This window comes from Haliotis cracherodii, unplaced genomic scaffold, assembly GCF_022045235.1.
Source record: "Haliotis cracherodii isolate W230 unplaced genomic scaffold, xgHalCrac1.p SCAF_21, whole genome shotgun sequence".
NCBI classification, from domain to species: domain Eukaryota; kingdom Metazoa; phylum Mollusca; class Gastropoda; order Lepetellida; family Haliotidae; genus Haliotis; species Haliotis cracherodii.
In genome coordinates, this window is record NW_027266277.1 from 14,105,673 (window position 1) to 14,119,492 (window position 13,820).

The window sequence follows — 13,820 nt, forward strand, 5'->3', positions numbered from 1 at the left end:
GTAACACAAACCAAGTAAATATGAAAGTAAATATGAAAGAAAATCCCAAAAGAAATAAACATATTTCACACCACTGGTGAGCAGTGACACATTTATGCATTGATTACTTTGAACATTTGAAATATTAACTAAAACAGTAGCTTTTTGTCTTCGACAATTGACATGACTGACAATAACAAGTCTGTTTGGGTAAATCTAAACTCTATATCATCACAATAGTTTACCGATGAAAAGCCGAACACCATCTATCCCAGCTGCATATTCTTCCATTTACAAAGTAAACAGCAAGAGACAGGACACTACTGAACAGTGCATCAACTTACCCATATTAAGTGTAACTGTTATTATGTTTAGAGACATTGTCGAATCGGTTATACTGCTAAATGATGAAGCCTGAAACAAAACACAGATCAATGATCAACACAAAAATAACAAATTTACTATCAGATGGCAATAACTGTCCACAAACCAAACCTTTCCAATACTGACCAGAGAGTCAACAGTTTTCAGTATTCACCGAAACACAAGACTAGAAAAATCATGTTTTAACATTTAATGCCACATTTAATAAGACTATAATTTGTGCAAATGATGCCAAGAGCTCAGTTCGAGCAGTAAAGACCATGTGCTGACAAATAACACATTATGAAAAATAATTACAAAGTTTGAGATAGTTATTTAGAAGGTTTTTGGCACAGCGGTCTGTAACTAAAAAGTCTGAAGGAGCAAACCAGTGGTTAGGTAAACGTCACGCTGTCGGGGTATGATGGCACACAATCAGCCAGTCACACATGACCACCCATTCCTCTATATATCCAGCTCTATTACAAGCCTGGGTATTTGGCAACCTCTTCTCCCCTGGCATCAAAATAAGGGAATATCCCAAAATGATTGGTGAGCAAATAAATATCCCAATTACACTCATGCAACATGAGCATATAGTTTATCTTTAAAAAAAGAATTATATTTGGATATTATCTTACTCTACTGATAGGAGGCGGCCGATGTCTCCTCCGTCGTTTCCGATGGCGACCATATCGTGATGACATTCCTGTTGTATCAGTAACTGTTGAAAACCTGTAACCACAAAATACAATGATCACACTGTGCACTGGTCCAAACACTGCACTGAGCAGTATTTCAGTTATATCACGGCTGATACTGAATTTCTGATTTTGGTAGAGACACATATATGAGTTCCCAAGCGATGTGCCATCCATTATCCATACCCAGCAGCTATGTTGACCAACTGGTCCTTGGGGAGACAACTTAACCTGATGCATGTTCCAACCCAAATAGTGATAACATATACTACTCAACTTTTGTTAAGGACTGATTGGCCTGACTTTCATGTTGTAATTTAGTGCAATAATGATTCAGGTATTGTGATGCGTACCACAACATATCACATGCATTCTATCATCTGTAATTTGTTATGAACCTGAAGATTTCCCCCGCACATTGATACCTCCCCACAAAAGCCAGAAATTCTACGAACCCTTAAGATGACGGCATGTTATCATTACAAGGACTTGTGGACTAAAAATTTTAGTTTCTGCCGCTCATAGGAGATTGTATTCAATGGCTTTGGTCATGCAAGACATAACTCAATGGTACGACAGCTTGTCAAGCAAATTAACCCTTGTTAAAAGGTGAGGTGAAATTGAGTTTAATGTTGCGTCCACTTTAATGAAGCGACGTGCATGCACGTGTGTGTATGTGTGTGTGTGTCGGCTTGTACTAGTCCGGACTGATGCCGATTGATAGTGCTAGCTCACTGAGATACCATGATGCAGTTCAAGACTAATACCCCACTCAGACACAGTACACCCAAATCTGTGCCGACTAGTCCTTGTTTTTGCCCCTTAATGCTGAGCGCCAGACATGGTAACAACAGAGGAACCATTTTTTACGTCCTTTGGTGCGACATGGCCGGGAATTAAACCCAGGACCTTCCTCTCTCCGGGCGGATGCTCTACCACTGGACCACAGAGATGGTCCCTTGTTACGATGTTCAGTTTGAGAGTGAGTGAGTGAGTGAGTGAGTTTTAGCAATATGTCAGCAATATCAGGGCAGGGGGCACCAGGTTTTGCAAGAATGTACAGTGATATTGAACGAAGCCAACAATTACATGGTGTCTCACCTGCTATCATCCTCTGAGTCAAAGAAGCTGGTGGTTTCGAGATCACTGCTCATCATGGTGGATGTCTCATACTGATGGGGGCCGGGAGGCCGCTCTCGATGTCGTTCATGCTTTGCATGGCCATTAATTCGGGGACCTGAAAACAACACATCCCCTGTAACTTGTGTCAACAAAAGATCCAACCTTTCATGTCGAGTTATTACTGATAGTTTCACATTTTGAACCTTTCATGTCTAGTTATTACTGATAGTTTCACATTTTTAACCTTTCATGTCTAGTTATTACTGATAGTTTCACATTTTTAACCTTTCATGTCTAGTTATTACTGATAGTTGCACATTTTGAACCTTTCATGTCGAGTTATTACTGACAGTTTCACATTTTGAACCTTTCATGTCTAGTTATTACTGATAGTTTCACATTTTGAACCTTTCATGTCTAGTTATTACTGATAGTTTCACATTTTTAACCTTTCATGTCGAGTTATTACTGATAGTTGCACATTTTGAACCTTTCATGTCGAGTTATTACTGACAGTTTCACATTTTGAACCTTTCATGTCTAGTTATTACTGATAGTTGCACATTTTGAACCTTTCATGTCGAGTTATTACTGACAGTTTCACATTTTGAACCTTTCATGTCTAGTTATTACTGATAGTTTCACATTTTTAACCTTTCATGTCGAGTTATTACTGATAGTTTCACATTTTTAACCTTTCATGTCTAGTTATCACTGATAGTTTCACATTTTTAACCTTTCATGTCTAGTTATTACTGATAGTTTCACATTTTTAACCTTTCATGTCTAGTTATTACTGATAGTTTCACATTTTTAACCTTTCATGTCTAGTTATTACTGATAGTTTCACATTTTTAACCTTTCATGAAGTTGATGCCATGTTTTCACATAGATGTCAACTGTATCTATAGCCACGCAAGATGTAACTAGTAACCTACACAAATCAAACTTCAAGCTCACAGTTTTCCTAATGCACAGTAGTAAAACACAAACACATACCAAGTATGTCCAAAAAATATTTAAACTTGGTAATTTCACTTGTCAGTCAGTTGACTTCTTCTACTGTTTCTATTCATGCTATATGCAACTGAGACTGAACATTCTGTGTTAAGGTCTTTCTTCCAGGAGTTCATTTTGTTTTGTTCGTTTGTTGTTAAACGCAGCTCAGCAATATTCCAGCCATATGATCCTGTAAATAATCGAATCGGAACCTGACAATCCAGTGATTGACATCATGAACAGCGATCCACGCAATTGGAATCGATGACAGGCATCAACCAAGCCAGCAAGCCTGACCACCCGATCCCATTAATCGCCTCTTACAACAAGCATAGTTGCCTCTTACAAGAATGGGTTGCTGAAGACCTATTCTACCTTGGATCTTCACAGGTCCTTTAGTCACTAATGTGGGATGTGTGTTCAGTGGGCGTGTCAGTGGGGTGTGACCTTACCCAGATGACAGAGACTGAACACAACATGTGAGGTCACAGGGGAGATAATGCCGTTAGTGGAGCTACTGTCAGCTTCACGGTACACACTCATCCCTGACAGTGACAAAGTGACAGTCTGCCAACTCCAGTTGTCCCACCAGTTGTCATGGTGATGGACAGGACAGGCTGCCTGTGCAGGGGGTGTACCTCATGGCCTGAGGGTGTAATGTGTATATTCCTCAAATATCTGTATCACAACAGGGTCACTTATGACCACAAATGGGGAACTGGGGACCTATTTTAACCCAGATATCCCACCTAGGGAACAATTTAGAGAAGAAAGCTACTTTCAACAACCTAAACACTAAATAAATGTCATAGCAATAATTTAAAAAAAAAATTGTTTTAAAGCAGTAAAAATGAATTCTAAGTGGAATTATTTCTTGCTCTTGTGACAGGCACAAGGGAACTTGAAACCTATTTTGCCCAGAAACACCATAGGGAATATTCAGTTTTTCTTACTATGTCATGACAGTCCATTTTGTAGCCAGTCTCTTGTGGACAAATTCTGTACAATACATACCATTCTCCTTGGACAAAGTCAAGAAAGCAATGGGAGAAATATACAGAGGTAGACACCATTGGTCATTCTGACTGTGGATTTGTTTTGTAAAATAACATGATTTTGAGAGAAAATAACTAGACCCTCCATATTTTCACTGGTCTCATTTCTATCTCTGGCACACTGTTCTTCAAAGAATAAAAGTGAAAAAAATAGCAAGAAATGAGACAAATATTTTATTTCAGTAAATCTCACCATAACAGAATTTACATCCACATAAATATGCTGAAAGTATTATACGTTCAGAAACAAAAGGAGATATTGGTAGTCAAACGAGCATTTCAAAGCTAGTCTAAACAAACCAAGCTCTTGAGAGCAGAATACACCAGCGGTCTACGTTCCCCAAACTGGGAGCAACAATCCTATCTATGCACAACCAACACAAACAAAGAAGTTCAACAGTTTTTGCCCGTCTCTATTTTAGCTGGAGAATTTCTGTCCTGATTCAATGTAAACAGATGCATGTGTCAGTAGGGAGGGAAGATGGTGATTACAGAGCAGAATCCCATCCTCACACGATTCATCAGGCTCTTCACACAATTCATCAAGCAGTAACAAGCCCTGATTCCAGCCGACTGTCCCAGATGGTCCACCTACACTCCACACCTACAGTAACGGCTGGGAGCTTCACCACTACACCTCACCTACAGCGTCGTCTGGAAGCTTCACTGCTCCACCAACACCTACAGCATAGGCTTGACTAGTCCGAAAGAACATCTACCACACAGGCCTCAAATATTGGCTACAATTGCTAAGTGAACAATTAAACTATTTACTGGACTTGGCATTCAGACGAGTAGCAAAGTCTCAAGGGTCTAGAAGCTTCACTGACAACACTGCTACACCACACCTACAATAAAGCATCTTTTGGCTGTAGCACAATATGTGCCTTAATAATGACAATGTGTAGGTGGTAGAATACACATTTGGACAGAAAAATGTTGAAAGAATTCAATATCTAATCAATCACCTCATCTAAGTAAACTATGAAAATCTTTATGATACAAAGGCCTTGGTTGTCATTCGTGACAGTTTTTATATCTATAGAGTGAGTGAATATAGCTTTATCATGTCGGCTTGTGACAAAGACAGGATCTGACAAACCAATAGATGGCTGTGTGAAATATGATACAGACTGTCTGGTTCAATAACACTGGATAGACTTGATGACCACTGCATGTTGGTCAGAAACATGAATTGTGGTGTTCCTTGCACTAGATGTGTGTGACTTCACATGTGATTAAGTTAGGGTTGAGGTGCTTTTAGCAATATTCCATTTATATCACTGCAAGGGACACACATTGTACCCATGTGGGAAATCAAATCCAGGCCTTTGGGGTGACAAGCTGACGCTTTACCCACTAGGCTACCCCTCTGCCTAACTTTATTATAAGAGAAGTCACTTACATTAGACTCAGTCTACTTGTACAGGGTAACTCTTCAATGAGGAAATCATACTCCAACAAATACTACAGCATTGAATGAATACAATATTCAATTGACAAATCAATTTGTGATGATTTATCAATCACTTGTGGCAAAGAAATTAATCCGGCAAATATTAGGATGATTGTTGAGCTCAAAGGTCATAACCCCATCAATGTTGCCTCAACAAGGATCTAGAAGAAAATGTGACAGTTCAACTAAAAATAAAACAGTCACGTCCTAATTGGGTTGTTACTGCCCCATCAGTCGAGGGCAATCACCATCAAACAGCAATCACTAGAGATTCTTCCATTGATCTAGCCAAGTGATTTCACTGCCTACAATCTCATACAGGCACACCATCTCCCCAGGGACTTATTTAGGGTCAAGTTGCATCTTCCCTCAATACTGTATAGCATAAGACCCTTATCACCTTGGTTACAGGCAAGTACTTAATATATGACACTTCAACCCTGGGGTTGACGACAAGGCTTCCTTCTTGGCCTCTCAGTAGTCATCTAACATTTGTATCAATCATTTGTATCAATCCTTAGCCAGATGAGTGAGTGAGTGAGTGAGCAGAGTTTTTACACTGCTTTTAGAAATATTCCAGCAATATCACCTCAGGGGGCATGAGACATCTTCACTTTTTGTACCGATGTGAGGAATCAAACCTGGACCTTCACTGTGACGAGCGAAAGCTTTAACCACTCGGCTACTGTATCAGCCCCTCTTTACAATGGCTACTGGCTAACTATCTTACATGTGACCTGTGTTTGAAATAGATCAAGCATAAAATGTAATGGGTACTTGATATACAATAATGCTAAAAGAAATAAATTTTGGAGATAATCAAATCTTGAGGACACCCCTTAAGTTCAACCACAATGCGTCAGATTAACCTTGAGGTGGATGACTGCTTCTGCAACTCTAGTTAGTTTACCTGATGCCAAAGTCTGTCTTTCTTACTTATCACAACATCACACAGAAAAGGTCAAGACTTTATGGGGGTGGATGTGTGAAGTGTTGAGGGTTGGAGGCTGAAGGGTTGAGGGTGGGAGGCTGAGGCTGAAGGGTTGGAGGCTGATGGGTTGAGGGTGGGAGGCTGAGGCTGAAGGGTTGAGGGTTGGAGGCTGAGGCTGAAGGGTTGATGTGGAAGACTGTTGAAGGATTAAGGGTGGAAGGTGGAGACAGAAGTGTTGAGGGTGGAAGGTGGAGACAGAAGTGTTGAGGGTGGAAGGTTGAGACAGAAGTTTGAGGGTGGAAGGTTGAGACAGAAGTGTTGAGGGTGGAAGGTGGAGACAGAAGTGTTGAGGTGGAAGGTGGAGACAGAAGTGTTGAGGGTGGAAGGTGGAGACAGAAGTGTTGAGGGTGGAAGGTGGAGACAGAAGTGTTGAGGGTGGAAGGTGGAGACAGAAGTGTTGAGGGTGGAAGGTGGAGACAGAAGTGTTGAGGGTGGAAGGTGGAGACAGAAGTGTTGAGGGTGGAAGGTGGAGACAGAAGTGTTGAGGGTGGAACAATGCGTCAGAAGGAAGAACACAAGGCTGGAAAGTTGAGGGCTGATGAAGCTGGCAGAAAGTGAAGGATTGTTGGATGGAGATACGGGGAGCATGAAGCTTGCAAGGCATGGTCAGAAGACTATGATAGAATTTGTAGACTTGCTAGAATGCCTCCTGGGCAACATCAAAAGCCACATCCGAATCCAGCTACCCACAATCCCCCATCACAGGCTCTGCTAGCAATATCTTCAGCCTTCGCCTACTGTGTAATACTACAGACATGGGTGGAGACTGGTTAACTGGCAGTCTGGGCAGGATCAACATCTAGCTACCCACTGCCAACCTCAATGTGTGCCAGCAGTTTCCTTCATCCCCCATTACAGGGTATTAGCATGGCATTAGCCTACAGATCCCCAGCTCTACTCAGCACTGATTCAGTGATTGCCATCTCAACCAGGGAATCACCAGCAGCTGTTGGGATTCTGGGCCTTGTCAGACAAAACCAACCTTGCTGAATCTAGATAGACCTTCTCCATGGGTTGGTGGGTACAGCACCAATGATGGGTGAATACAAGCCCGAGTATAGCCGGTGTACAACCCATCAGCATTATCAGGCTGGATCAATAATATTTATATGGCTGACTTACAAACTATTTGAGTTCATGGGGTGAGTTGACACTGGAATATACAGACCTTTTATCTAATATGTACACAAAATTGGGGATGATTATTTTTTATATTTTAGTTTGTGTCCATGAAATGTTTCCATGCTTTTCTTCATCCAACATTGTAAACATCAAGGAGAAAAATACGGACTTCTTTCTAAAAGTATTATTTCTTAATGTCATGTTGCCAGATTGTACTTGGGTTGTAAGAGGCACCATATCCTTTCAACATAGTCTAAAATATAGCCTATGAATTCTTTTATTACAAAATACATTTCTCTCCCCTAAAAGTAAAACAAATAATTTTCCTGATGTTGATGTGGAATAGAGCTGGCTAGACTTGCTTTCCTATAAATCTAGATTAGTTTTGTTTTCCTAAAATACATATATTCCACAGTCATGGTGCAGGACTACATTTCAACACGGACATTTGTTATATCAATTTGTGAACTGCAATGAAAATATTGATCATTCCATTACAGAAAATTACAAGTATTATCCCCCCAAATAAGTTCCCGCTTTCCCTCCTGTGATGCTATTCCCTGTACACTAGAAACAGTTCACAGATAAAGTTGATGAGTATTTCCTAGGCCTTATGAACCATCACCAGATCATGAACTTAGGTGTCTCTGATCCTAGCTTGCGGAGTCATATCTCCCAAGTTTATTAGTGGACCTGTTTGGTCCCTATTCTGTCTGATGTTGCTGTGCCAACATATGTACACTACCACCACCATGTATTCCTCTACCAGGAGCCACAAAGACCTGGGTTAGAATTGGTCCATGCTTTTCGTAAGAGGCAACCGACGGGATCGTGTGGTCAGGCTCGCTGACTTGGTTGATACATGCCATCATATCCCAGTTGCGTAGATCTATGCTCATGATGTCAGTCAGTGGATTGTCTGGTCCACGTCTCATTATTTACAGACAGCCATCACATAGGTGAAATATTGCTGACAGTGGCGTTCAACAACAACACAAAAACTCTGGAGTCATAACCCCTGCCCTTAGGATTAAGCATTTTGGTGTCAATGTATTTGAACCCTGCATTCAATACAATAATCAAAGCAATACATATGCTATTTCACAGTAGTCTGTAAACAACTGTGGCAAACCAGTGGTTGATATCATGAACAATGATCCATGGACGCTGACACACAATCAGGCAGGTCATACACTATATCCATCCGGTTTTTATTTCAGTTGGTTAATGTGACAAGCATGATTCTAATCATGCCAAGGAGTTCCCATAAGCTACATATAAACCCTTTCTTACTCATCTCAAATAAAATACAACATTTCTAACTCCCCCCTAGAAAGAGTTAAGTACTGGTCTTGGGACTTTTTCTCTCCAAAAAGCAACCCGTGTAACTTCAAACCTGAGTTTTACAGTTTAAAAGGTAAATACTTTGTGCCGTTCCACACAAACCTGACCGAAAAAACATGTCCCATACAGCGACAGATTGAGTTCAAACCTGTGATTCCATTGTAAAGATATTCCCAGTGTTTCAACATCCTCATGTTTTCGTGTAATCAGACAGCAGCCCATCCAAGTCGGGGGGGCTGGGGCATATAATGAGACAAGTGGCCCCCAACTGGCAACGTGTCGATTGTGTTGCCTCTCATGCCTCATTCTCAGCCTTTATGGTGGCTCTATTTGAAGAAGCCTACTTGCATGAAATTCAATTTAGAACGGGGAGAAAAGTAAAGTGTACATAGTCTGTGACTTAGAAAGAAGATGTAAATTAACTCAGATGCATTTATTTGTTGAGAAAGTGTTCCAGCGTAACACATACCTCCCTTCAAACTCTTCTCTTTGCCAACAGAAAGTACTTAACCCTATGGCAAATGCTACGTCATTTCACTATTATCCTATCACTGGAAACTAACTAGGATAGGCTCCAATCTTTAGCTACACAAACACAGTTTAATCGTCATGGTAATTATGAAGCTTCCTTTCTGCTTCCCTTGACTAAGATGTAATTTGGTAGAAACATCTCAGGAAATTGTCTTTTTTTATGATATTCATGAACCAAAATACATAATTTGGTGAAAAATGATATTCTGTCAATATACCCTAAACCGATAACAGCGCTTTTTGTAATACATATTCAATCTAAAATCCTCACACAAGAATGTCTGGGAATGGGACAAATCTCAACTCTTCTAAAACCAATTTCACATTGAGCATATGCATAAACAGTAAGCTGCAGAATGAATGAGCAGGGAAAGACTGGTGTAGCTGAAGCCTAAACCAGTTTGCCCAGCGTGGGGCTCTGACTGTACATGCTGTAGACACAGCATGGCTGCTGCAGCAGCTGTGGTCATCAGTCATGCTGCAACAACATTGTGACAGGCTGCAGCTCCTGCATCAAGTCAAGTCAAGGTGCCAGTTTCCCATACAGACATCCTCTTAAAACATTCACTTTTGTTTGTTTGTTGTTTAACGCCGCACTCAGCGATAGTCCAGCTATATGATGATGGTGGTCTGTAAATAATCAAGTCTGGGCCAGACAAACCAGTGATTGACATCATGAACAGCGATCCACGCGATTGGGATCGATGACAGGCATCAACCAAGACAGCGAGCCTGACCACCCGATCCCATTAATCGCCTTTTATGACAAGCATAGTCGCCTTTTACAGCAAGCATGGGTTGCTGAAGACCTATTCCACCCCGGATCTTCACAGGTCTAAAACATTCAGTAACTCACCTACTGTTCCCAGGCGTGACACCTTGGGAATATTGCTGACTGCGGCATTTAACAACATTCACTCTTTGCTGAGTGAGTGAGTTGGGTTTAATGGTGCTTTGAACAGTATTTCAGTTATATCATGGCGAGTCAGATTAATGTGGGAGGAAAGCCTGAAGTGATGCAGGTCTTAAACCATTTTGGTGAAACCCACGAGTACGGGTATGGTGCTGACAAACCCAGAAACATAGTCGAGGCATACCGGGATTCAAATCATAGTATTCTGGCATGCCCACGGGATTCAACTTTGCACAGTGAATTGTAGCCCTATAGATGAGTGGGACACCCGTGTCCCCATGATGTCATCAACTTTGGATAAGACATTCTATCTCTATGAAATTTGGAAATATATATACAGGACATTTTGGATGACAGTGTCAGTGTCCTATAGAAGTAACTCTATGGAAAAGTACCTATTATGACCAGTGCTGATTATTAGCTATCCTGTTTCCTACTAATCTTGACTTAGCTAATATAACATAATGATGGTAAAATATTTAGAATGAAACAATGTTAGATACTGACTGATTTATTATTTCATTTTACCACACGACAGGCTTTCCATTTGGTCACCTTGTGGAACAACAAAACACATTATGTATTACAGCACATTAGGAGGTAATCTAAGCACATGTTGACCATCACAGCACATAGTGTAAAGCACCAAAACACATGAAACATCCAAGCAATGATGTGGGCAGCAGTAAGCTGGTGAAGCACGGAGGGACAGGACATTTAACATCAGTGCAACAGCAACACACTCCACAGAAACAAGGACTTTGTCTACTAGTGTGCACTAATGTTGGACTACATCACTGTATACATCAGCTGTCCCAGGGCATCTGCTGTATTTAAGGTTTCCTGTAGACTAACATTTACTCCTATAAAATAAAATTATCTTATTTAAAAATATACAAATGTAAAAACAATTAAAGACAGCCTGATTCTCTCATATTACTGAAGTTAATCTGTCATGCCAAGACACATTAACTATAGTAACAGGAGACAGAATCAGATGGCCCTTTACTTTTTTTCGTAGTATACATATCCACAAAATAAATACAAATGGAGCCCAGAAAAAAGGTTAATTCAGTGAGGCAAACTAGACTTGCCAAATCATTCTAGATATTAGTTGGATTCCTTTTTTAATTTATTTTGTCGGATCTGGGAGACAGGCTAGGTTTCGTGCCATCTTGGGACCGTCTAATTTGTTTGTTGTTTAACGCCACACTGAGCAATATTCCAGCTATATGACAGCGGTCTGTAAATAATCGAATCTGGACCAGACAATCCAGTGATTGACATAATAAACATTGATCCATGCAATTGGGATCCATGACAGGCATCAACCAAGTCAGCAAGCCTGACCATCTGATCCCGTTAGTCGCCTCTTACCACAATAATAGTTGCTTTTTACGGCATGGATGGGTTGCTGAAGACCTATTCTATCCCGGATCTACACAGGTCGGGAGACCGTCTAAAACATTAGGGTCATGACAAGGACTCCTTGTCTTTCCTGCCTAATTTAGAACACTGACCACTCTGTTCCTTGGACTACTAGCCAGAGGCAGGAGTCTGGTCAGATTACAATGGGACTAGCAAACCTACTAATAGAGCTCATCTGTTCAAAAGTAAACTAGTAAGAGCTCAGGGGTTTAAAAGCAAACTCAGATTATTCTGATTAACTGGTCTGTAGCCAATTTGAGCAGGATTACTTTAGTCAAGCAAACTTAGACATATACTACTCAAAAGAAGTTAAAGAGTGCCCGATTCTTTCATATTACTATAGTTAATCCGTCATGCCCTGACAGATTGACTTTAGTAATATAAGAAAAACACCAAACAATGAGTTTTGGCTAGTGAACTCGATAGTCTTCTTTAAAAGCAGTTTTACCACAGGCATGGTGGTACTAGTAGCTAAAATGATGGTGTACATAATTTCTTCATGATTAGCACATATATATTTCATTACTGAAATCTCATTAAACAAGCAATGTGGTGCTATGCACAAAAAGGTAATAAGCATGTAGCAAGTTCACGAGGTCTGTGCTTTTTAACCATCAACCCAAACATAAATTGTACATGTTCTAGTCAAGTTAATGTTCCAAAGTTCTCATGCAAAAGAGCAGAATGTGTTGACAAGTATGCTAGTGAATTAGTCTAGGCTAAAGGCTAAAATAAAATGTTTTTCTGCCAAACTAAACTAGTCAGTCTAGGCTAAGAGTTTGAGTCTAGCACAAGGAGTATCTGATCTACACTGCGACAAGTGCTAGCATACGAACTTGAAGCAAAGCCTGAGTGCAAGACAGGCATGTGAGTACTGTTGGAACAAAGGTGTCTTGAAGCCTTAGTGTCAGCTGAAACAAGCAAGAAGCTTGGTGTTCTCACACCTTGGTGCCATGTGTTACAATCATGTGCCATGTGTTACAATCATGTGCAAGCCAACAAGAGCAAGTGAACATAGCAGCAATCAACGTGCAAAATGTGAGCGAACGTGCATGTTTGGCCGCGTCCATGCTGTGGCAACGCCGATGCTGTGAGCAGAGAAAGGTGAAGGTCTTACCGAGGTGGGCGGTGTGTCTGTCCCTATACTGACTAGAATGATTATGTCGCGAGCTCCGGCTCGAGGGGCGGTCTAACACAACCAAAGAGAGAGAGAAAGACAGGTCAGTCTCATGCTACAATCAAATTAAATAACCATACATGTGATATATAGGAGGGTCCAGACAAGTAGGAGGCCAAAAGTCTGGAAATATTTCTGTATGTTATGACAGTTATACATCATAGAGCTGGAGTATATATAACATATAGGACCATTGCTCAAAGTGACAAATAATTTTTTTCCTCGGACCAGACAATATCATTCTTCAAGGAGGAAATGAAACACAATTTACTTTGGAATATGAAGCTGTACAATTTGAATCATAAGAAACAATACATCTAAATGCAACATATTTAATTATGTCCACACTACTCTCTGCCAATGAGGAATCTCACAGAATCCAATGAGGGAGGGGGCAGTTTTGTGGTATCACATGTATGACCCTGTTAAAAACAGATAATGTCATGTCATGCATCATTTCTGGTCACATCAAAACTGAAAGAAAAGAAATAAATAAGCTACAAAGTCAACTTACCCATGCATTCATAATAAAACGTAAGTAAAAGCATGTTGAATATTAAAGTTATTTGTGTTGGTCTGGCTTGGGTCATGCAGAGCTATCAGAGATCAAGAGGAAGAATAGAAATTGCTGGAACAATG

At 40.5% G+C, this 13,820-nt stretch overlaps 1 protein-coding gene across 1 annotated transcript in view; it reads right to left on the minus strand.

Moving 5' to 3' along the window:
* Window positions 1-13,820, minus strand: part of LOC139470782 (segment polarity protein dishevelled homolog DVL-3-like) — a 44,986-nt gene that overhangs the window by 14,511 nt on the left and 16,655 nt on the right. Inside the window, exons 4-7 of the mRNA XM_071253073.1 lie at window positions 13,122-13,193; window positions 2,145-2,280; window positions 984-1,077; window positions 324-393 (exon numbers count right to left, since the gene is read on the minus strand). Of these exons, the coding sequence (XP_071109174.1) occupies window positions 324-393; window positions 984-1,077; window positions 2,145-2,280; window positions 13,122-13,193 (372 nt within the window). The remainder of the gene's footprint in view (window positions 1-323; window positions 394-983; window positions 1,078-2,144; window positions 2,281-13,121; window positions 13,194-13,820) is intronic.